The 26,120-nt window shown below is 30.2% G+C and overlaps 1 protein-coding gene across 9 annotated transcripts in view; it reads right to left on the bottom strand.

The window, feature by feature from the left end:
- Positions 1-330: 330 nt before the first annotated feature.
- The window catches only part of LOC134692655 (paramyosin-like), a 64,714-nt gene continuing 38,924 nt past the window's right edge, over positions 331-26,120 (bottom strand). For 3 of the 9 annotated variants that reach the window (XM_063553114.1, XM_063553121.1, XM_063553122.1), the window contains 12 exons: positions 24,993-25,145; positions 24,463-24,600; positions 23,577-23,585; positions 20,794-20,877; positions 20,110-20,217; positions 17,572-17,729; positions 15,490-15,655; positions 14,621-14,656; positions 13,251-13,426; positions 7,387-7,551; positions 4,714-4,894; positions 332-2,305 (listed from right to left, as the gene is read on the bottom strand). In XM_063553114.1, coding sequence (XP_063409184.1) covers positions 2,048-2,305; positions 4,714-4,894; positions 7,387-7,551; positions 13,251-13,426; positions 14,621-14,656; positions 15,490-15,655; positions 17,572-17,729; positions 20,110-20,217; positions 20,794-20,877; positions 23,577-23,585; positions 24,463-24,600; positions 24,993-25,145 — 1,632 coding nt within the window. In that variant the 3' untranslated portion in view covers positions 332-2,047. Of the gene's footprint in view, positions 2,316-4,713; positions 4,914-7,386; positions 7,552-13,250; positions 13,427-14,620; positions 14,657-15,489; positions 15,656-17,571; positions 17,730-20,109; positions 20,218-20,793; positions 20,878-23,576; positions 23,586-24,462; positions 24,601-24,992; positions 25,146-26,120 lie in introns of all 9 variants that reach the window. The other 6 variants (XM_063553117.1, XM_063553118.1, XM_063553119.1 and 3 more) reach the window with 6 other exon arrangements.

Raw genomic sequence — 26,120 nt, forward strand, 5'->3', positions numbered from 1 at the left:
GAAAATGTAAGTTCCCAGATGATGCATTTAACCTATGAACAACGAAACTACCAAATACAAGACATGACTGAAGGGCGAACATGGAATGATATAAAAGATAACTTTTTACTTCATACTAGCCTGCAAAAGGGCTTATATTCACATTAACATTATAATAACAGTGTAAAATATGTAACCTTTGTTGACAAATAAAACAAATTTTTTCTTGTCACCTTTTAAAAGTTTTTGCAATGGTTTAATCTATCTTTCTAAGGTTGAAAAAAAACCTTCCGAAAATCTATATCTTTTTTAAATCTTAATTTTGATATTTTGCAAATATTTAAACCATCAAATATATATTTTTTGTTGTAAACCTTTCAATTGTGGATAGTATTCATAATTGAAAGGTTTGCAATAATTTACAAGCTGTATGAAGTGAAAAGTTACCTTACGTAGATAAATCATACTAACACACTACCACAGAACTATACAATGTTAAAACTGAAGATAAAATATCTCCCTAATTCTAATTTAATAAGTTACATCGAGATTTTTTTCTGGACAACATAAACTTCCTACATGAAAATCTGTTTAATTTAGCATAATTATAATGATGAGAAAAAAAATCCTATTTCTAATTTAAGGAGTTGCATCAAAAATTAATTTCTGGACATCAACTTCTTCATTGATTGCATGAATACTGACTACTCTAATCTGTTTAATTTAGCAGTTTTATAGATGCTGAAAAAAAATCCTTTTTTAATTTAAGAAGTCAAATCATGATTTTTTTTCTGGAAAACACCATGATTTCATGAATACTGACTACTCTAATCTGTTTCATTTAGCATAGTTTAATAGATGCGAAAAAAAAAAAATCCTATTTTTAATCTAAGAAGTCAAATCATAATTTTTTTTCTGGAAATACCATGATTTCATGAATACTGACTAATCTAATCTTGTTTAATTTAGCATATATAAATAAATAAAACTAAGCATGGCACTTGTGAAATAAATATCTATACAAATAAATATGGTTTCCTGTATGTTAAATATGTAGAAGGACGAATTATACAAAAGTAAATGATTTGGTACATATTGTCTCATACAGAAAATATGGATTTTTGGGATTTACAAATTTTCTTAATGATTGGAGAAAACTTAACATTGGCCACATGAGTTTTTGGCACCATGTAATAATGTACATTTTAAGGCAAATTAAGACTTTTGATATCTGATTCTTTGCATAATTAAACTAGTGCATTGTTTTCACATTATAGGAAATTTAAACTACAGTATAATTTTGTCTAAATCATAATTATTCTTCAGATATGTCAGTCAGGGTCGGATCCAGCCATTTTTAACTATATGGGTTTCCAACTATATGTCCCCATTCAAATGCATTGATCGTCCCAAAAAAGGGGGGTTCCAATCTCCCTATGGATCTGCCCCTGTCAGTTATGTTCATATAATATTGTTTCAATTGAAAGTGTCACTCAATTTCAGTATTTTTAATGAAATAAGTTACAAAGTTAAGGGGAAATCACTCTTTCATGGTTTGTTTTTTTTGGTTCTTGTTTAATGTATCGTCAGACTTTTTTCACCGGTCCGTATAAACATTTAAAGTTTGGTAATTCTGGTATGGTTGCAAATATGACAACAATCTACCCAGGAATAATTTTTGAGGAAATAAAAAACGCATGGGAGAATAAAAACGACAAAACTATACTGTAGCAATTCCAGTCCTTTTTTCAGCAACATTTTTCACAATAAAAATATTAAGATTAAAATCGATTGTAAGTTATACTGCAAGGCTCATGACTAACAAGTAATTTTGATCTTAAAGATTTTTGTAAAATGTTGACTGGTTCTTGAATCATACACAATAACAAACTTTGGACGGAACTCCAATTGCCATTTTAATACTGAGTTTAATAATCTTAATACAATATATCATTATAAAATAACCCAATCATTCTTATATTAAACAATCACTTCACATAACATATCTACGAATATTTCAACTTAATATAGCAAGTTTTCATAAATAATCTAAAGGTTTATCCTGGCGTCATGTGCTGTAATCTTGACCAAACGATTCCTCGCTACCCGTCTCTCCACGGTATAAGTCAATCATGTGACTTGAGGGATAGGTTCGATTGAGGTAGTTATCTATAGACTGATTACGGAACGGAACTAAGTTTTCTACATAATGGTCGGGATCATTAGCCCAGCTTGTGTCTGCATTACTGCCGATCCCACTTGTACCCCCTGCAATGCTGTGGGTGTGAGAGTGGCTATGAGTCTCGGGAGTAATTGCTCTGGATATCTGAAAAGAACTAAAAAAATAAGAGACAGCAGATGAGAAAAAAGATGGTTAGAAAGAAGCACATAAATGTTAGTTTAGGGAAGCTCGCTTGTCATATTATGGAATTTTGGTCAGATTTTCGAAATCCTCTGGTTATACATGTATATTTATACTGTCTGTTAAAGTCTTATAAAATTTTAATTATTTTTTTATAGTTTTTGAGGACTTACACTTGTCAATGATAAAGCTATGAAAAGTCAAGAGAACATTTTCCCGACAAAATTTCAATGGCTTATATATCCTGAAAACAAGCACATTGACCTATATATTATTTTTGCTCTTTTGGTTCCTTTATCAATCCACTATCAATATATACTAGTGGTATGAAAAGCTTGTTATTTTGAAAATGAGAAGCGAACTTCCTTAAAGACAATAAAGAAAGCAAAGACATGAAGTATTTTCCTCCCTTTCAACAGAAGAGTAATTAGTCATGTGCAAAAAACTGTGTATTCATTTATTTTAGAGGGAACAAAATTTGGCAGTTGAAGACAATATTGTATTTTTGTGAAAAGTAGATTTCATGGTTACATGTATTACAGAGGTCTGCATACAAACCTTTAAAAAAAATTGTACCTCTTTCAATATTAAAATATGGAATTCACCTTTAACCAAGAAATCCAACAAATAATAATAAATCCACAGTCTCAGAACTTAGTTACAGAAATAACACATAGTAATTACACTTTTGTTACCAAAATATGCATGTTGTATTTGACACTTGAGTTTAAGCAATCAAAAATTAAACAATGCACATTTCAATTATTGTGTAAGAGGGAAGAGGTCTTTTGCATGACCCTCAGAGGCTGAGGACATTATTTAGGTGTAAAGACTTATATTTGATCTGAAACTACTAAGTACACAATTATGTAAAAACAAGAATGTTTCAATAATACACAGATGCCCACACTTTCATTTTCTATGTTCATGGGAAATTGGGGTAAAATGTCTAATTTGGCATGATTTTTTTTTATGTTATGTCTTGAAAAACTAAAAGGGGGCAAAATACAAAGCATGTTAAGAGCTACTTTCTTTCTTTTCCAGCAAAAGTATCCAATTACTTTATAGAAGCAAGGATTTTTATAGAAGTTATTGCCCGTGTATAAATGACAAATTTTGGCATATCATGAAGTTAAGGTGGTACCTAACACTTTCACTAAAATTACTTTGGCTCGTTTAATTTTCTCAAAATTTTGACAAAGTATTTACTTTGACCCTTTGACAAAAATATAAAAATTTAAACATTTTTGAACCAACCGTTTTATCAGAAAAATTACACTGGTTATATAGCAGTTTGACAAACACTCATTTTGATCATTGAGAAGCTTAATATCCCTTTAACAACACAACGTAATTAAAACGTTTAGCTGATTTTACAGAGTTATCTCCCTGTAGTGTTAGGTACCACCTTAATGCCTATTATCTTGAAAAAGATGAAGATAATATCATAAGGAACAGGTGTACTAAGTTTTAAGTTGATTGGACTTCCATATTGATAAAATTTTCAATTTTTTTGTCGGTAACTAAATTCGTCCTTTTGCTTTAGGCAGTATATATTTCTGTGAAACATTTGTTTTTTGATGAACATTTAAATTTGTGGTTTCCCTGTATCCACAAATCCAGACAAATTGGAATCCACTGAAAAATAATTATAAGAGGATTCTTAGTCTTTTTACTTGAAGGACTTATATCAAAAGGAGATGTTAGGTACATATCAATGAGACACCAACCTAATGACATATCTTTTTAAGAAGCCAAAAGATATCCAAAGGGCACCATGTAGTCTTCATATGCTTCTTGTATATCTGTTATTCAGAGTCATTATAACTGTGTATGAAGTATGGGTTTTTATCATTGTTGAAGACCGTTCATATAGATTATCTGGTTTTCTACACTTAGATATAGTAAAATATCAGCTGCTAGCCCCAATGTGAACCTTTAAGGCTAGTGAGCAAAGATTCACATTGGGTTGAGTGGCTGATATTTTATGATATCTATATGAGGAAAACCAAATTATCTGTTTATCATTCTATTTCCTCCTCCCATAGACAGCTTTATGGTTGACAAAAGCAAGCCTGATAATGTTTCCTCAAACATTGTGACGTCACTGATAACTTCTCCTCAAGCTTGATAATGTTTCCTCAAACATTGTGACATTGCTGATAACTTCTCCTCAGTCTTTGTGAAGCTACTGATAATGCCTCCTCTTGTCTCAAAACTGTGACAAGAGTATTACGCAGGGTTATATAGGCAGAGGGGAGGACAATAATGTGACATACTGCTGTTAATTTCTAAACTATTTGGTCTCTAGTTGAGAGTTGTCTCATTTGCAAGCATACCACATCTTCTTATTTAATATGAACAATATTTACCTCTCTATCTTTGCCCACTTTGTATGCCTTCAGTAATTTATCTAAAGCATTTTTCTGTTGTAAAATCTGATCTATACGATCTTGAAGTCGTGAATTCTCCTCCTCTAGAAACTTTGTACGGACTTGTAATGTCGACACCATTCTGCGTTTTTCTCGAATTTCCTCCTCGTGATCTGTGATCCTGTAATAAATGTGATTCGCTGAAACAACATCATTTGGCGTGTTAGTATATATATGCCAGAGCAGCCAAGCTATACTACAGGGGTGAGAAAAATCACAAAACACAATACAAGTGCTTCATCCAGAGAGGAAAATTTCTAAGAAAAGTAAAGAAAAGCACTACTCAAATCTACAGAAGATTAGATTACTGGTAAAAAGTGATTAAGCATTAATTTTTTTGAGCTAAACTTGTTTGAGGTATGATTGTCGTCTTTTTGGTTTCAAATTATGATTTTCCTTCCTTGAGAATATGTTTTGGGTCCTGTATTTTTTTTACATTGTCATTGTTTACCAAATATTCTCAAATCTTTATATCTTAGCACCTCATCTCTATTCTTTAAGTTTTTACTGATTTTTCTATAGTCTGAATTCATTATTCTCTTTTGGGTTAACCTTATCCTTACCCACTTTTTAATTAAAACATAATGTTTAAGTGATTTAATCTTCTTTCCAAAATGGGAATAATTTATCAATCACAAAAAAAAAATCACTTTACCAAAGAAAAAAATATGTTGAAATTAATTTATTTTTTTACTGTTTTACTTTATTAAAATGTTCTTATTAGATCATGAGAAAATCTATATTACTAAACTTTGTTGTGATTGTTCTTTCCATAATTATGTTAAATTAAAAAGTACCATGTGAGAGCAAAATGAAAGTTAGCCTCAAGAACAAAGCTGTGCTAGTGCAAACTGCAAGCATACAAGTTTGCCACTATGTAGCATATAATAAAATTGCATAAAATGCTTGAAATCAGTTATATTTGATTGAAATTTCTATATTTTTGTGAAAATATGAAATATATATATATAATGACATAAGTACTTTTTTGAAAAGTACATGCATATCATATTTCTTTCATGCATATGAATACAAATTGTGGTGGAATATCTTATGAAATATAGTACAGATTCAATTTAAATAGCCTGTGATCACATCTGTTTTTTGCTCTGGCAGTGAATGCTGGTTATTTTGGTTGACAAGTTCTAAATTTTTTATTCAAAATTCAACAAAAATAACATTAACTGTAACAATTTTTTTGTACACAATGCACATTTCAATAATCAATGTTTCTTCAGTGATGTTCAAGGCCAAAATATTTCAAAATCCCAAGCTTTTTTTTTTTTTTTAATAAAGGCATTATAACCAAGAAACACCAGCCATCAACAGTTTCAAAGATAAAAAGACAAAAGCCACACAGATGAGTGATGTTAACAGAATCAATTTATGTGCAACATTCAATAAACAACTTTTTCTAATTCTTCGTCAATTTATCCCATTCTGCACCCATTGTATAAAGAAAATTAAACAACGTGTGGTTCGTTTGATCTCAGTACTTCATTGGTTAAAATCCGATTATGACGTAGAATTTTCTTGCTTTCCTCTGAATTTCCTATTGTGACGGCATGAAAAAAGGCGACCATGCCTGACGACGTCACATAGAAAGAACACATCTTTTTTGCCTGCATTATGTTAGAAAATCATTAATAGAGAAACTGATTCCACCACCAAGTATTGTGTAATACGATATTTATCCACTCTCGACAGTTAAATTTTAAATATTTAAAACGCTTGGGCAAGCCTGGCTTTTAAAATTTGAAAATTTAACTGTCTCCAGTGGATAATTATTGTACTATAACACTCGACGCAGTGGTAGAATCTATATTTATTTCACTTTTCTAGTAGATTTTGTTGGGATTTTCTTATTATTGTTATGTATTTCTATATGGGAAGGTTTTTTTTACATGTTTACGACAATTTATTTTTGCAATTGTAATCTTTTGATAGACAGATGTAGAAAAAAAATACTGCTTGCTAAAAAAAGTTGGTTAACAGTACATAGCAATAACATTGCATTATGGCACATGAATTTACTGAAATTTATTCTATCATTGAAGAAATAATTTAGAGGTTTAATATTTTTTTTACTTTTCTACGTGCCAGATTCATGTGGAGACCCTTGCTCTTCCTTAAAAAAGAAAATTATATTCAATTGGCATTTAAAAAAAAATCTGCACCCCCCCCCCTAATGTTGGATTCCATGGGTACAGGAGAACCACAAATTTAAATGTGCAACAGATTACCAGTAAAATTTTTCTAAAGGATTGTATGCAGTTTTGCCAAAACAACGAAATTAATATCAACGAATATATAGTTTTCGCTCTAACAACGAAAATTGGTGCCCATGAAAAATAAAGGAATGTTTGTACTAATATATTGGGCTTCAGTAATGTAAATTATGGCACCTATCGAGTATTCTATCATTGGAAAAAGATTTTTAGGGCTGAAGATTTTTTTCAGGGTATAAATTGTTTTAAGGGGCATCTTCCTAAAGTAAGATCAGAAAATATATCATAAATTTTTTTTTTAAATCTTGAAAGGACCCCTTTTCCCCCTTCTAACCTCTGACAAATAAATATCTGCCCTGTTTGTTTATTGATTTTGTTTACTTACTGTGACATTAACTCCCTTTTATCATGTAACAGTTGTTGATAATTTTTATCCATTTTCTCCTTCCAATCCATCTCCTTCCTGAGAGAATTCCTCGTCAATCTCAGGTCCTCTTCACATCTTCCTATCTGTTCCTGCATCCGTGCTCTCTCCTTAGAATATATCTCTCTGAAAAAATAAATAGAAGATTTTATTATGTTTTTCTTTAAAAATCTATTGTTTGTTTATTTTTTCCTGCAATCAAATTTTAAACAATCATTACCGATTGATAAAATAATGGCATCTAAATGACACAATACTGTAAATTCAGAAATTATTGCATGCATTTATTATTGTGATTTTTTAAGAATGGACTTAAATGAGAGACTGTTTATTGTGATCTCAGGAAAAACTTCATAAAGAAATATGCATCAGATACCAGAATGCGAGTTCTTATACTCACACAGTTGCAGTATTCGCATTAATTACATAATGTGAATGAATCAAGCAGTGATCATTTACCTATAACATGTAACTTATTTTTTTACAAGTGATCAAGAAACAAGAATGTGTCCCAAGTACACAGATGCCCCAACCTCAACAGCATTTTCTTTGTTCATTGGACAGTAAAAATGGGGAGAAATCTCTAATTTGGAATTAAAATTAGAACCAGATGCTCCGCAGGGCGCAGCTTTATATGACCGCAGAGGTTGAACCCTGAACGGTTGGGGCAAGTATGGACACAACATTCAAGCTGAATCCAGCTCTAAAATTGGATTGTGATTAAATAGTTGACACAGCATAGGTTTCTGACACAGAATGAATGTGTTCTAATGAACTTAAAATTTTTGTTTTCTCTTAGAGCAATTCACTATGCTATTGAATATTAATCCTCTCAAAAAAATGTTTGAAGAAATTTTCTTTTTATTTATGAAATTTCAAATGAGAAAAATTGAACACAATTTTTTTTCCACATCCCCCTTTCCCTTTTTCCAAAACTGATCTGAATTAAAATTTCTAATGGAGTTTGCAACAATAACTACTCATTTAAATACATCATAAAATATTAAGATGTAAAAAAACTGCTTGTTATCACTGAATGGTAAAGATTGTTTTAATTTATCAGTTGGTAGTAAAAAGTGAATATACATTGTATATTGTATGTAACAAAGATTTAAATTGATTCTGGACAAAGAAAGATAACTCCAATTAAAAAATTTGCTATTGCACAATATTGTGCAATTAGATATTTCTTGCTTACTATTCTGGACAAAGAAAGATAACTCTAATTAAAAAAAAAATGCTATTTCACAATATTGTGCAATTAGATATTTCTTGCTATTGCGCAATACTGTGCAATTGAAAAGACCTGCTATTGCACAATACTGTGCAATTGAAGATTTCCTGCTATTGGCTAATACTATGCAATGGAAAATTTCTTGATATTGCACAATACTTAATATAATAATTTTAGATCATGATTTGGGCCAACTTGAAAACTGGGCCCATAATCAAAAATCTAAGTACATGTTTGGATTCAGCATATCAAAGAACCCCAAAAATTCAATTTTTGTTAAAATCAAACTAATTTTAATTATGGACCCTTTGGACCAACTTGAAAACTGGGCCAATAATCAAAAACCTAAGTTCATTTTTAGATTCAGCATATCAAAGAACCCAAAGGATTCATTTTTTATCAAAATCAAACTTAAGTTTAATTTTGGACCCTTAGGACCTTAATGTAGACCAATTCAAAAACAGGACCAAAAATTAAGAATCTACATACACAGTTAGATTCGGCATATCAAAGAACCCCAATTATTCAATTTTTGCTGAAATCAAACAAAAAAAAGTTTAATTTGGACCCTTTGGGTTTTTCCTCAACTGTTAGGACCAAAACTCCCAAAATCAATACCAACCTTCCTTTTATGGTCATAAACCTTGTGTTTAAATTTCATAGATTTCTATTTACTTTTACTAAAGTTATGGTGCGAAAACCAAGAAAAATGCTTATTTGGACCCCTTTTTGGCCCCTAATTCCTAAACTGTTAGGACCAAAACTCCCAAAATCAATACCAACCTTCTTTATGTGGTCATAAACCTTATGTTTGAATTTCATAGGTTTCTATCTACTTATACTAGAGTTATGGTGCGAATACCAAGAAAAATGCTTATTTAAACCCCTTTTTGGCCCCTTATTTCTAAACTGTTAGAACCAAAACTCCCAAAATCAATCCCAACCTTCCTTTTATGGTCATAAACCTTGTGTTTAAATTTCATAGATTTCTATTTACTTTTACTAAAGTTATGGTGCGAAAACCAAGAAAAATGCTTATTTGGACCCCTTTTTGGCCCCTAATTCCTAAACTGTTAGGACCAAAACTCCCAAAATCAATACCAACCTTCTTTATGTGGTCATAAACCTTATGTTTGAATTTCATAGGTTTCTATCTACTTATACTAGAGTTATGGTGCGAATACCAAGAAAAATGCTTATTTGGACCCCTTTTTGGCCCCTTATTTCTAAACTGTTAGAACCAAAACTCCCAAAATCAATCCCAACCTTCCTTTTGTGGTCATAAACCTTTTGTCAAAATTTCATAGATTTCTATAAATTTTTACTTAAGTTACTGTGCGAAAAACAAGAAAATGCTTATTTGGGCCTTTTTGGCCCTTAATTCCTAAAACATTGGGATCAAAACTCCCAAAATCAATCCCAACCTTCCTTTTGTGGTCATAAACCTTGTGTTAAAACTTCATAGATTTCTATTCACTTTTACTAAAGTTAGAGTGCGAAAACTAAAAGTATTCGGACGACGACAATGCAGACAACGACGCCAACGTGAATGCAATATACTACGAAATTTTTTTCAAATTTTGCAGTCGTATAAAAATCATATCAAAGGGAACATGTGTACTAAGTTTCAAGTTGATTGGACTATATCAAAAACTACCTCGACCAAAAACTTTAACTATACACCTATAAAGCATTTCTACACAAACCCAATAGGCATCTTCTATGAAACTAAAATCTATAATTAGAATGACCTGTAAATCATGCATAAATAAATGTTAAATTATTCAGAGAGCATTGTGTCAGAAAACCCACATAAATAGTGACTAAATCAAAGAGTTAACTATAACCCGTAATGAATAACCATCATGCACATTCTTATTTTAATTATTTTTTATTTGATTTTGTTTTTACTTTTTTTTCTTATTTTTTACTATAAGATTATCAAACATGTCTTTGGAAACTTTTTAAATTTTGATCTGAAAAAAAAAAGAATACAGATTATGAAAACACTATCAGTTAAAATGCACATATCATTAAAGAGGGGGTTGGAAATGGTGTAATCCCAAATTCCCTGAAAGATGAAATCTGAATCCCCCAAAAAACAGATGTAAATTTTAAGTACTTTTTAAAATAGGGTAAGTACCATAACTGTTATGAAATGGATACTCAGTAACTATAAATTTGAGTTACAGTTACCTATATCATGTAATGGAACTTTAAAAATATAAAAGTCTAAACCAAAGAAACGCAAGAATGAAATGTTGGTCAAATGACTGGTAACTTGAATGTCTTAGAAATGTTTTGTACATAAGGATTTTAGGAATTAGATATCACTAATAAATCACATTGGGTATCAAAAAGATCTTAACATAAACATAACCTTAACTGAATACAATATAATGTCCAATGTAGGTCAAAGTGACCTATATATGCTAGTCTAGTACAATGTAGGTTAAAGCGACCCAAATGTATACGTCTAGTACAAAGCAGATTATATTCATACATGTATCTCATTTTTTGAAGTGTTTGTCTTGGATATGCATGTAATATATTACTTACATACCCCTGAGTTTAACAAGGGACAGACCTAACTTTTATAGACTTTTGGACTACTAACACAAAAGTTCCTGGTTCGATTCCCGTTTGGGATGAAAATTTCAGGACCTCAATTTTCGGCTCTCCCTTGACACCATTTGCGATTATGGTCTTGAGGAAACGATGATAGTCCGTCGGACGGGGACGATAAGTGGCTGACCCGTGTTAAGAGAGAGCCACATCTCTTGCACGTTAAAGACACCCTTGTAGATTTCGAAAAAGAGTAGGCTAATATGCCGCTTCAAGGCAGCACTCGCACCCGCAAAGTGGAGAGGGATTAATATAAGTTGCAAAACTTGTTTCCCAATCCACTATAAATAAATATGTTTAAACTAAACCAAAGTGAAAAATATCAAGATTATTACTAATAGTCTCTTTCACTTTTGTGTCAGAGCATAAAGAGATGTTTTTTACGTCTACATGCATATTCATTCCTGTGATTTCATACATGTAAGCTGTGACTATACATTACGTTAAAATATCCAATACATTTTTACATATCTGATTAACATAGTATTACTTGTGTTTACAATGTGTGCACTTTGATGGGAATTCACATCTAATAACAAAAATAATATTCTAAAAAAAATAATTTCAAAAGACCTACTTCCTTTGCATAACAATGTCATCTGAGACAAAGCTCCTGAAAATGGATACATGAAAATGAAAACTCCTGTGGATTCATTATTATTTATGGGATACCAAATTTTCGTGGATTGAGAAAAACTTGCATATTCGAGGATATATAATTTTCTGGTTTTGGCAAAGTCTGCATACATTCCTTTAGAAATTTTGCATTCTGTGAATATTTAAACTCTTGGTTCCCCTGTACCCACGAAATCCCCAAAAATTGGTATCCAACGAATATTAATGAATTCGCAATAAGTCAGCTACATTGCATCTAGAAATGAATTTTCAAAACTTCTTAAATTTTTCGATTTAAAAAAAATGTATTATCCGTCTTTAAAATGTGCAGTTGCATTTTAAACTGTAAAATGCCAAAGTGATTTTAGCTATTTTTTGACAGTGCTATAAAGCACACTGCATGTGAATAATCAAGCAATTGATGTGATCCTAATCATAGGAGGAAGTTATAGAAAGAAGAAGAAGACTTTGTTTCATTTATCATTGAAAATTCTATTTCCAGTTTGATGACCTTTAATAACAGAAAAGATTTAAAAAAGAAATTTTTAAATGCAGACTGTACTCTCTAAATGGCCATAAGTGGCTATGCACTACATAATATATACCATGCTGAATATCATATTTATCATAACAACAATGTATAGAAATCTTATTCTGAAGCATCATGCTAGGTATAAAAAAAACTTTATTGCATTTCCCCAAAAAAGTTAGCAAAAGTTAGCGTGCAATAAATTCTAATATTGCACTAGAGCAATAAATCTTCCAAATTCATGACGTCATCAACGACAAAATCTTAAACCAAATTTTACTTTGAAATATTATATTGCTATACAATTAAAGGGTTATTGCATGAATATTGGGGAATATTGTCCCTCGTAGAACATATATTGCACTCGCAAGCTTGTGCAATATAAAATTCTACTCGGGACTATATTCCCCAACATTCATGCAATAACCCTATATTATTAAGCCCAAGTTTTCACTATTTGCAATATAATCTTTAATTATTGCTATTTTACGAAATTTTCCTTTGGTCTTACTCACAGATAATATCCTTTCTCAGCACAGTAGAGTGATATTGAAAATTATTGCTTGAAACTAAGGGTGCTCGTGCCATTGTCAATGAAATAAACAACGTCATCATAGTTAAAATAGCAATAAACAGATTATCATTGGTCATCTCAACTCTTATTGCTGTTCTCACTTTTGCCATAACCGCTCAAGCAAGAAAATCAATCTTGTTGAGATCGTCAACGATAATCTATAATTCAGTGAGACATAGAATTCTATACTATGATACAAGAAAGGCAAATCGTCTCATCAGATTCTTAAAATAATCGTCCAATCATACCTGGCTCTCATCAGTTTGACTTTAGTCTTCATCTTTCTCTCTTCGTATTTTCGTTCCTGCATTTCTCTTCTTTCATTCACAGTCAACAGTTCATATTGTAAATCTTTGATTTCCTTTTGTAGTCTTACAATCTGGTCCATCATTGACCTCTTCCCAACCTCTGTCATGTGCTGTTGCTATATTCAAATATGATGCAATACAATTATATAATATACAATGTAAATGCAGAATTTTAAAGTCTCTTCTAAATTATGAATGTTAATTCTTAATCATAAAACAGTAGGTTTCTAGAAGTAATAAAAGATAATCTATTCATAATCATGAAAATCATTTCAAATATCAGAGTTTTTTGTTCGATTAAAAAAAAATTGTACTAGGTAATTTTAAATTTGAATGACATTAATAATAATGAAAAGTGGATAGATAACAAAAGTGAGAGTGCAAAATAAAATACAGAAGAAATTATTTAACTGTTATAATATTTCTAATTAACTATTCTCATGCATAATATATTGTGCTTTTAATATATATGTACAACTTCTACAACATACAATTATATCTATAAACTGTATACTACATTTTTTGTGACATTTTAAGGCCATTCATCACAAGTCAGGAATCAACTGTTATCATTTCTTACATGTAATTTATATAAATAAAATTTTCAAAATTTGGTTTTGTTTCATGAAATAATGCCTAATGTAGAAAAAAATAAAAGAAAGTGAAAAGAATAAATCAATGAGACAGCAACCTAACAAAACAATAAGTCAAAAAGACATTTTGTTGATATTTGTAGCATTGTCTCCCTTTGTTATCATAACTTTACCTTGTAATCTCCCTTAGTTATCATATTATAACCCTAATCATTTTGTAAATCCAATAAAATATGTTATGCTTTAAACTTTCTTTAGCACAAAAATAAATACAATCGAGCAACATTTCACCAATTAACAAATAACATCATGCACAAATTAACTGCATTCTTTGTAAAGAGCCCAAAACGAATGAGGAATGGATATTTAAGAATGAATATATGATATATATCTTTAACAAATTAGTAATTTATCAGTATTTAGAATCTAGACTTTATTTCTGCCTTTGCTGATACATTTTTATGTGGTTTCTTTAATCAGAATACTTACATCAGTAGAAAAAATTGCCAGATTTTTCAATAAAAAAAATATATATCAATGAATTAAAACGCAAAATATAACTGTTTTCTCTCAAATAAAAGAAATTATAGAACTTTGAAAGAAATCCAGCAAAGACGTCAATCAAGTTATGAAGATGAAACTGCATAGATGAAGAATAATGAAAAATACTAAAGCCATGCTACAGAAAAAGGAGCGCTATTTTGCCCATAGCTGTACCTGACCATCCCAGTTTGTTGAATACAGGTTTGAATCCTGGCAGCATGAAAATAAAACACCATATTAGTTTAATCTACAGGCAAGAAACAGGCAGCATGTATATTTGGTTCATATTTTTTACTTTGTGTTTTGTTAAATTCATATTTAGGGCTATTCCATTAAAATGTATGTGGGAGGGTAGGAAAGGAAGTTTAATTATTGAATGTCGGTCATTGGTATTTTTTCAGTATCCAGGATAGTTACAAAAACTTAAACCACAGAGTGAATATTTGTGGATGCCGCCAACAACAACAGTATAAGGGATTGCTATGTCTTGCTTTTGTTGAAGGCTCTGCAAAAATGGTTGTAGGGATGTTTTGAAACTCCCTTCCTACTGTCTCATGTAAATTTTAGTGGAATAAACATTTAACAAAGCATTTAATCAAATTTGAAAAAAGGAACAAATTTCTTTCTTTCAAAATAATATAAAAGTGTACACAAATTAATGACCCTCATAGCATTGAAATTAAGCTGCCTATTTCATTAAAAAGTTTTGAACTGATTTATCTGTGTGGTAAAGCCAACAACCATTTGTGTATCTCTATAGATTGGTGACTTGAAGAAGACTCTTTTTTTTTAAATAAATACCTGAATAGCTTTTGAAATATATAACTGAAAATGTAATTCTTTAATTTGACTACTAAAACAAATATATGAAAATTACTATAAACACCTATCACCAAAATAATTTATTCAAAAGCTCATGAATATTCAAACTTTGATGTGTTGTGTCAGTGGCTACACCAACCCCTTATTCACTCATTAAGGCTAGTTGCTTCCCTTTCCAAACTCAACCAACCATATCCAGAACACAATGTTTAACTACCCACCATTTCAATAGCAGTCTGGCTTCTGTCATGCATTTCCTCCAACTTGGCTTCAAGATCTAGCATCGTATGTTGTAGCTCTCGATTTTGCTCCATGACTTTAGATTCTCGTGTTCTAAGAAGGGAGACTTGATGTTTGAGTTCTGCCACTGTTTGATCTAGTAGTGTTCTGTGAAGATAGTTATAAATAATAATTAAAAAGATATCAAGATTTAAAAGACAAATGATTCATGAATAAAAAAGCATGTGCTCTTTTAATAATAAACACAAAATACAGTGAATTCATTATTATTCGCTGGATACTAATTTTCATGGATTTTGCGGGTACAGGTAAACCACAAAATTAAATGTTCAAAGAATGACTAATTTTCTATAGGCTTGTGTGCAGACCTCTGCAAAATCCCAAAATTAAATATCCACGAACATACATGTTTTCCTTTATCCACAAATATTGGTACCCAATAAAATAAGGAATCCACAGTACAACAAAATCAACTCAAAGATTAGTTGATGACAGTTAAAAATCATGCCAGCAATAAAATAAAAACATTCATAATGATTCCACTACACAGCAGAGTTCAAGAAGACACTGGTATAACAGCATGTTTTCTATAAAGAAAATTTTAAACGCAATCGAGATACTGTTGATTAGTGTTGTTCCGATGATCGGAATAAGTCGGAAATCAGTTGGTTGGGCCTTGCGATGTCGATAATCGATTGGGATTTTGTTCAATCGATTGTCGTTTTAAGTTTCCGGACCTTTAGCTTGTCAACTTCCGGTCTGTTTTACGGTTTGCATTTTATATGCGCAGTCAAACAATATTAACCAGTCGATGACAGTAACAATGTCAAACATCCAATAATTAAAGAATAAACCAATTTCCTTCTTTATAAACGTGACAAAAGCATTTGCAGATTGATGGAAGTTTATTTAACATTAATAACTTTGTATGAAATACTTTCTTTCATTACCGGTACTTGTTACTTGAGAGCGGTACAAATCATTCTGATTTTAGACAAAATAATTGCGTTGCTTCATTAGAACGTGTTGCAAATTGCCTTTTAGAAATGTTTATCCATGTGTTGCATCAAAAACGTCATATTCCTTTCCAAATTACTTGCCAAACATCGTTTATTGTTGTAAATTTTCCGAAATTTGTCTGCCATTTATAAAAATATAAGAATCACGAATCGGATACGGTTCAACTATGTAATAATTCCGCATTCTTACAATTATAAGTTCAGACGTACGAATGACACAATTGACAGAAATTAATGATCACAAGAGTGAAAAAAAGCGTTCTTCACGAATTAACAGACAATGGCTTAATACCCTTTGTATACTGTATATCTTATAATGCAAATGCATTATTTGATTTTATTGTGTTAATTTTAAATTTCTAAAAATTAAAAACTTTATATATCTTTTCCTAATTAGAAGCATTCAAATGTTCATACAGCTATGTTATTGAAATTGTTTTGTGAGTTACACCATTGAAATTTAGAAATGTTAGTGTCACTGTTGGTAATAAAAGTTGTAATTATGAGATAAAATATGTTCAATATGAATCTTGATTCTTATCAAGACAATTCATTGTTTTAACTGCTGAATAGATAATTATCAAAGGTACCAGGATTATAATTTAGTACACAAGAATATGAAAAGGAAACAAAAGATCAAATATGAATATATAAACTCTGCAATGATATTGAATGTACACATAAGACATGTACAATGAGACTAAATACATGATTTCCTTTAAAAAAAAAAGGGCAAGGTATTATGATCCGATTATAACCGATAGTCGGTTGGTTGCTGTCAACCGATTGTAATAGATAATCGGTTGGTAATTTCAACCGATTATCCAACACTACTGTTGATTCATTATTCTTCGTAGGAAACATTTTTTTGTGGTTTTCTAGAATACAGGTGAACCACCAATTCAAATGTTCAACGAATTACACATTTTCTATAGGATGTTTAATCAGAGATAAGTAAAACCACGAAATCAAATCCCTACGAATCCACAAAAATTGTTATCCACGAAGGTAAATGTATCCTCAGTAATTGGCGCCTACACCTACCTCTGTAATTTTTCTCCTTCCATCTGATTCCGTAATTGTACAACCTGTTCTTTTTTCTCTTGTAGATCATGCTTTAAATCCTCGGCCTGATGCATCTGATGTTCAACTGATTTCATCTTGTATGAAACATCATTCAATTCAAGTTGTAGCTTCTCAGCCTAAAACATACAATATTTATCTTTAGTATCAAGTTGAAAACAGTGTTGGTCCAAGGTCAAGTATCTGTTATTTTTTGGATGAAACATTTAATTATTTACTGCGAGGTCAAGTGCCTGTTATTTCTTGGATGAAACATTTAATTATTTACTGTGAAATTCAACAACCTCCTTTCTCTTGTAGTGATGTTCTATACATAACCTAAATCATTCTTAAGGAGAGCCTTTCATTTAAAAATCAAATGGTCTCATATTTAAGCAAATTTTCCCCTTAAACACACCATGAAGGATGTTTCAGACAAATATTTTTTGTGTCCATGAAAATCCAGTACATTTTTATAACAAAGTAGTTTCTTGTCTAGAACAAAGGTTAAACTCTTAGACAGATAATTGCAGAATGAATATATTTAAGTTCTTCCCACAATCATTTCAAATATTGAAAGATTTTTAAATAACTATAGAATAAGTTATTTTAATCAAGGACTTTCATGTACTTTAATTTTGACAGAATACATATAGTCTATACCAATCTTATTTAGCATACTTTCATATAATTTAAATGTGCAAAATTTCTGCTTAATCTGTTAACAACATAGAGAGAAAAAAAACCCAGTTCAAACCATGTAATTTGTGCAATCTGCAGAATTTCATTAAAGTTTGTATTAAGAAATAATGCACTGCAAACATTTGAAAAACAAAAGTAAGGAATTTTCCTAATCAATGCACACACGCTAACATGGCATGTTGAGTATCTATTGGTAAATAACGCACATTTATCATAGAAAAAAATGAACAAGTATAGACTGCCAACTTTCTAAAAATTGTATTATTCGTCACCCAACCACAGTATTTTTCTGTGCATGCTTTCATCTGATCATATTCATAAATTAGCATATTTTTTAATCACTTTCGTTTCAGTTGAAAATCTCCATTTTTATTTTAAATTTCTCATTAATCCTTCAATTGCGAAATGTCTTTATGCTGGTTAATAAAAGGGAACCCTTTAACGTTACATGTTTGAATCCAAAAGTTTGAATGACAAATATATAGTAAGGTTAGCCTTTAGTACTGAAAACATATATCCTTTACCTGCTTTATTTCAAACTGTTTATACGATAAATATGTAGCCAGATTAGGATATATAACCTTGTCCTTTAGTGCTGAGAAGATCAAAATCAAAATTATCTCCCCTGTTATTTAGCAAAGGGAGATAACTACACAATAATATTTTCAAAAATTAATGATTTTTATTCAAGTATACAAAACACTAGCATTACAACACATCTAAACTGAACAACTAAAGTGTAACTACATCTTTTATGAAGCAACAATGTGTTAATGAAATAAACCTCTACTCAGAACTTACTTTTTTTACTGAATGAAAGACTTTATTTCGGTAGGCCTTGAAATGATATGAATAAAGAGTTTAAGGTAGAAATGTATAGCGCATCATATTGTATATTAGAATTTTTCTGAAAGAATATGTGATAAGTTCAGTTTGAATGTATCAAAAAGCAAAATTTTTGCAATGGAACTGGGTCTTAATACTGTAAACCAATTAATTTTTAAGAGGGATTTGTTTTTCAATCTTTACAAGTGGACAAATTTCATGAATATAAATCCTCTAGTTAATTAAAATTTCGATCTTTCCTTTATCAACTACACCAAGTTAATTTGAAAATCATGAAATTAATCTAATGCAAAGTGGTCTAGAAAAGACCAAAAATCAAAAATTAAGTATCTGTGTAATTAATTTGGATAACAGTATGCAGTCAAGCAAGACAGAAAAATGAAATATAACTGCTATAAATTCATACACTGAGAGTATGGAAAAAGTGAAATTTCAGGCTTAGCAATGGAACTTTTTCTGGAATGAAATCAAAGAAAGCAATGTCACAGATGACAAACCTTGTTAATGCTTCAATTAAATACTATGTTAAATCTGATTGAAAATTACAAGTTTCTATTGCATATACAGAAATGGATGCTTGATCTACTGTTAAATGAGAAATATTCACACAAAAATTTGTTTTTCTCGTTACATTGAAGACCTGTAGGTGACCTTCTGTTGTTGTTTTTTCTATGGTCGGGTTGTTGTCTCTTTGATACATTCCCCATTTCCATTCTCAATTTTATTTTAAATTTGTTTCTGTGACCTAATGCACAAAACAAAAATTCTTTGTTGCAAATTGTGAACATTTCCAAGCTAACAGCATATATATAATCCTAGTCTACACTATAAATATACACAAAAAAAACTTCTTTCACTCACTTCAACCCAACAATGATAACTATAACAGTATAACCTGTGTTATCCAACACACTTGGTGTCCAGATTAGGCAGGTTACACTGTAACTCACGACCTTGATGTGTAATACTGACCTTTCTATCTGATGTTTCTGCCCTACTTTGTGCCGATTTTAGACTAGCCTCAAGGTTAGCTGTGGACTGCTGTACCAGTGAATTCTCAGCATATTTATTATTATATCTCTGTAATAGATAAAATGCATATTTTCATGCTTCATTAACAAATAACACAAAAAATCAAATAGAAAATAAATATGCAAGATAAAAATGTTAAGAGATCATCACCACAGGCACAATAAGAATGTAAATTTTCCAAAATTCATGAACTTTTTTTAATTCAAAATGAAGATTAAATTTCTTATCTGTTTTACTGAGAAGTATATTCAGTAGGTAAAAAAATTTAAATCAAGAATGTGAGCACTTTTTAAAAGAAAATCTTAGACAACCTATAATTATGTAAAAACAGACAATGCAATTCTTTTCTTCTAATATAATTGTTCTTTCATTGTCATTTGGTCTATAGTGGATGACTTTCTCATTTGCAGTAATGCCACATCTCCTTACTTTTATAGTAGTACTAGTCATATTCAGTGGCAGATCCAGAAATGTTTACAAGAGGGATTCCACTGACTGCCTAAAAGGGGCTCCAGTCATGCTTCAGTGATTCCCTATAGAATCAACAAAAATTTTCCCCAGAAAGGGAAGGCCCAACCCCCTGCCACCACAACCCCACACCTTAAATCCACCTTTGATATTTACCCTTTCCAGTTCATCTTCTAAATTTCTTTTTGTCATTTCAAGTGTGGCATTCTTTTCCATCAAACTTCTAACTTGACTCCATACCTACGAAAATATATACATATTAGCAATTACATTATTTTCAGGAGTGTAATTTTACCTTAAAATAAAAAATATATATAGATCTGATTAATGTTGGTATGTAAGTGTTTGTAATAAACTACTAGCATTTAATTATAAGTCTCTTCTTTAAGAATGTAGAAATTAAAAAAAACAATGGCTACTGGAAACTTTTTAGAACTAGGAATTAAAATTTAATTAATTTTGACTTTTGAAAAATACTGTCCATAAGAATATTATTTTGAGTTTAATTGTGTATAACTTGTTATATACTATAATGTTATAATTCTTTATATATATTATTTACAATAAATATAAATAAAAGGTGTCATAATAAGTTAAGTATGTGAATACAGTGAGGGTCATGCCAGAAAACTGGTTCATGCAATCTGTGTCATGCTGCCAATCTTGAACTTAATACTTTATGCCAATCTTGAACTTAATACTTTATGCCAATCTTGAACTTAATACTTTATGCCAATCTTGAACTTAATACTTTATGCCAATCTTGAACTAATTACTTTATGCCAATCTTGAACTTAATACTTTATGCCAATATTGAACTTCATACTTTATGCCAATCTTGAACTTCATACTTTATGCCAATATTGAACTTCATACTTTACGCCAATAATGAAATTCATACTTTATGCCAATATTGAACTTCATACTTTATGCCAATGTTGAACTTCATACTTTATGCCAATGTTGAACTTCATACTTTATGCCAATGTTGAACTTCATACTTTATGCCAATCTTGAACTTAATACTTTATGCCAATATTGAAATTCATACTTATGCCAATCTTGAACTTCATACTTTATTTGAAATCAACCTCTGTCTTTACTAAATTGTATTACCTTATTCTGTACAGGACCAAATAACTTATTCTGTACAGTAAGAAATATACCTTATTCTGTACTTTAAGACATATACCTTATTCTGTATTTAAAGACATATACCTTATTCTGTACAGGAATAAATATAACTTATTCTGTACAAGGAGAAACATGCCTTTATTCTGTACAGTAAGAAATAAACCTTATTCTGTACAGTAAGAAATAAACCTTATTCTGTACAGTAAGAAATATACCTTATTCTGTACAGTAATAAATATAACTTATTCTGTACAAGAAGAAACATACCTTTATTCTGTACAGTAAGAAATATACCTTATTCTTTACAGGAAGAAATAAGAAATTTGCAAGGAAAGACAATTCTGTTAGTGGCAAGCCTATCTGAGATTTTTAAGTCGCAAATTACCAGCATAGTTGAAGTGAAGTTCCCACAACCATAGATTAGTTACTAAGTATTTCCTGTTATATTTTTTGTTTAATTTGTATGAATTATTTTAATTCATCCTAAATTTTTTCTGACCAAAAGAAATGAGTTAAATTCTTCAAGTTTTACTTTACCATTTATACATTGTAAGAGATAAAAGCAAGGAAAATAAAGTTTACAAGCAAATTTTGGAGAACAGCTATCAAAAAATTTACACAAAACATAATATATCATTTGACTGATGTTTTAGCCCACATCCAAATAAACAACAAAGAGGAACGAAATTATTATATTATTAATATAATATAGATTATTTATACATTATATGAATTAAAAGATTTTTTTCAGGAATCACTGATATAATAATAAATATTGTAAATAATAAATGGAATTGGGACGTAAAAATCAAAGCACAAAAGAATTGATTGTGATGTTTAAAAAAAATAAGCAATTTAAAAAACCCATAATCTTTAAGTATCCACTTAATTCTAACAAAAATATTAAAATATGCTATCAGTTTCTACTAGCGCACCTTAGCACAAATCATGCCTAAAAACTCCCTTCAGCAAAGGGAGATAACTTCCAAATATAAGCACCTGTAAGGCCTGCTTTTTATCTATATATAACAATGACACATCTGAGGTTAAAGAAATTAATTAACCAAAAATTAAGACAGTTGATAACAAATTCCTCCAAAAAAAAATAATCTTTTGTTGATATGCTGAATGAAGATTCTGTGAAATCCTGTCAGAGGCCACTTTAAAAAGCTTTATCCAATAGAAAACAAAATTCCTTGGTTTCAATTTGCATATTTTATTTTTTTCTATATCCATTTGCTGATGGAACACAAGGTGCTAAAATTTTGACAGGAGGGCTACAAAACCAATTTCAAATCATGGCAGTAATAAATAAAGCAAATTATTTTTGAACTGAAAAATGTGTCATTGTTATATATTCACTCAAGTTTCTAGACCAAAATAAAAGATGACCATTTCTACAACATGAACCCTTCTACATAAACAACACTAAAAAATATTTACATCTCTAGCAGCTTGTATCTGAAATGGATCATACTTTTATAGTTTCCATGGAAACAAGACTAAGGGTAGCAACTCTTTATATCAACAAATTCAAGGCTATCCATGGTCTGAAAATCATGACACTTTCAATATTAATACTAGTTGGGTTGTTTGAAGAAAATCCCATCTTTTTAATTTTATATTATTTTTTAACATGAAATTCTGATATTTTTGCAGAATCAAAGATTGGAAGGGTTACTGCCCTTGTTGCTAGAGATGACTTTAAAAATAAAAACAAATATAAAGTAAATGTGTGAACAACAATATAAAGAGTATACAATAAAATGATATTAAGAGTAGAATAAGGCTATGGATATACATACATCTTCGCTCTAGACAGAAGAAAAAACAACAGAAAAATATCTTAAACTATACTTTTAATATAGATTACAGTATAATATTCATAAAAAGGTTTGAGAAAAGTAAAACGAGTTTAAGATAATAGAAATTTACATCTTTAAATAAACAATGGGGAGAAATCAGTCATACTTTGATGCAAGTGGAAACAGCAAAATTTTGTTGCATTCATATCTACTGGAGAAAGTTTTATTTTTCTAAAATGTTCTTGTCAAAGTTAAATCTATTATTCATATTTAATCATGTCGAAACACATAGATAGGTAATCTCAAAATCCACCCAACATCACAATTATTTGATCTATATAATGAATGAGTATGTTACTATTTTAATAATATTTTTATTTTACTTATAAATCCTGTAAAAGTTCTAAGGAAAATGCAACCACGCGCACTCAATGAATTGGGTGCCTCTAATTCCTCACCACAATCAAAATGTTGAAACAACATGACAAATTCTTATTTGAACCTTTCCTCTAAGCTTATAATTATATGCCTTAACTTAAGTAGAAGTCTTTTTCTGATAAAAAAAAATCTATGGACATAATGGAAAGACACAAAAAGTACAAATATTTGGACAAGTGGAATCCTGATCTTCATACAAATACGATAAAGATGAATAGCATGTAATCCTGATCTTCATACAAGTAAAATAAAGATGAATAGAATGTAATCCTGATCTTCATACAAGTAAAATAAAGATGAATAGAATGTAATCCTGATCTTCATACAAGTAAATAAAGATGAATAGAATGTAATCCTGATCTTCATACAAGTAAAATAAAGATGTATAGAATGTAAAATAGATAGACACGTTGATTTAGAATCTACATCCTGCTAATGACCTGCTTACCTTTGTAATTTCCTGATCCAGGGCTGTATTCCTGTTTTCTAAGTCTGTACGTATCTTTGTTTCTGTCTGTAACTGAGACTCAAGTCTTTCACTGGACGTCTTTGATCTGTTGGACTCTTTTTCTCTACTAGATAACTCCTATGAAAGCATGTAAAATAAGTTTCAGGTAAGGGTGAAGGTTGGTACCTATCAAAATGTTTAATCCAGCTGCATTGTTTGCACTGTCCTAAGTCAGGAACCTGATGTTCATTAGTTTGTTTGTTGATGTGGTTCATAAGTGTTTTTGTTTCTCGTTTTTCTATATAGATTAAACCTTTGGTTTTCCCTTTTGATTGGTTTAAATCTAGTAATTTCTAGAGCCCTTTAGAGCATACTGTTTGGTGCAAGCCAAAGATCTGTGTTGAAGACCAAAAAGTGACCTATAATGCCTTTTCTTATACAAATTGTGACTTGAATGGAGAGTTGCTGCATTTATTCGCAATACTTTCTGAATTTATAGTACATATTTCTGTAGTTATATACAAACTTACATTACTTTTATCCCTGAGTTGATGTTTAAGGTCTTTGTTCTCTTTGTTAGCCAGATCTACTCTCTCCTGGAAATTATCTATCTCTTTTTTGTGATACTGTTTAACTTCAGCTAGCTCAGTCTCCAATCTGGCAATAGTACTTTCATATTTGGCCTGAAATTAAATTTTTTTTTTTTTACTGCAGTCAGGTCTATACAGTTCAGAAAATTTCATCTTTAAGGATATTTTAGAGATAAAAGGTGTTGTTTATTTTGTCACAAACAGAAGCTATATAAGTCAATCACTTATAGTTTGTAACAGCTATATCCATAAAAAAATCCCCTTCAAGGTAGTACAAAAGTTCCCAAAATAAAATGAATTGTGTATTTTACATATTAAAGCTCTAATATGAAGATTTTTAGTTTAATTTGACTCTCTCAAAAAAAACGTAAACAGAAAAACATCAGCAGTAATTAAGTTTGAATACCATTGGAATAAGGCAATTAATATAGCACTGCCAAGGAAATGTAAAAGTTATATCATTCTTATTTTTCTTTAAGATATAATGCATAATACCGTTACGTATAGGAGCTATTTGTAACAGTTTTCTCCAAATATTTCAAAACACAAACTTAAAAGATTTACATTATTTAATAGCTTTCAGGAATGTTTGTATGATTTTTCAGAATCCTCTGGTTTTATCTATTTGAAAGCATTAAGGGCATACGATACAGTTACAGGGGAGGTAATGACGTTGCTAACTTAATTTGTTATTTTAGCGACGTCAAACTGTGACATATCGGGAAAAGATGCATTTTTTGACTGATTTTTATCTTCAAACTGATTTAGTTTGAAAACGAGTTCATGGACCCCTATTTTTCAAAACAGCATTTTGTTTCATTTTGCAGGGAGATTATGTGACCCAAATTTTATAAAACTGTAAATAGGGGATTTTTTTTAAATTTTGATAAACATGCAGTATAAAATGACGTTTTTTCCTCAATTCATAAACATTTGATAAATATGAGTTATTTCTGAATAAAATATTGCATATTTTTTTAGGATATTTGTAAAATACAGAAATTACAAATAATTTAACAAAAAACAATTTGTGTTTATCTTTTATAACAAAAAAGTTATGTCTTTCTT

This window comes from Mytilus trossulus, chromosome 12, assembly GCF_036588685.1.
Source record: "Mytilus trossulus isolate FHL-02 chromosome 12, PNRI_Mtr1.1.1.hap1, whole genome shotgun sequence".
Classification (NCBI taxonomy): Eukaryota; Metazoa; Mollusca; class Bivalvia; order Mytilida; family Mytilidae; genus Mytilus; species Mytilus trossulus.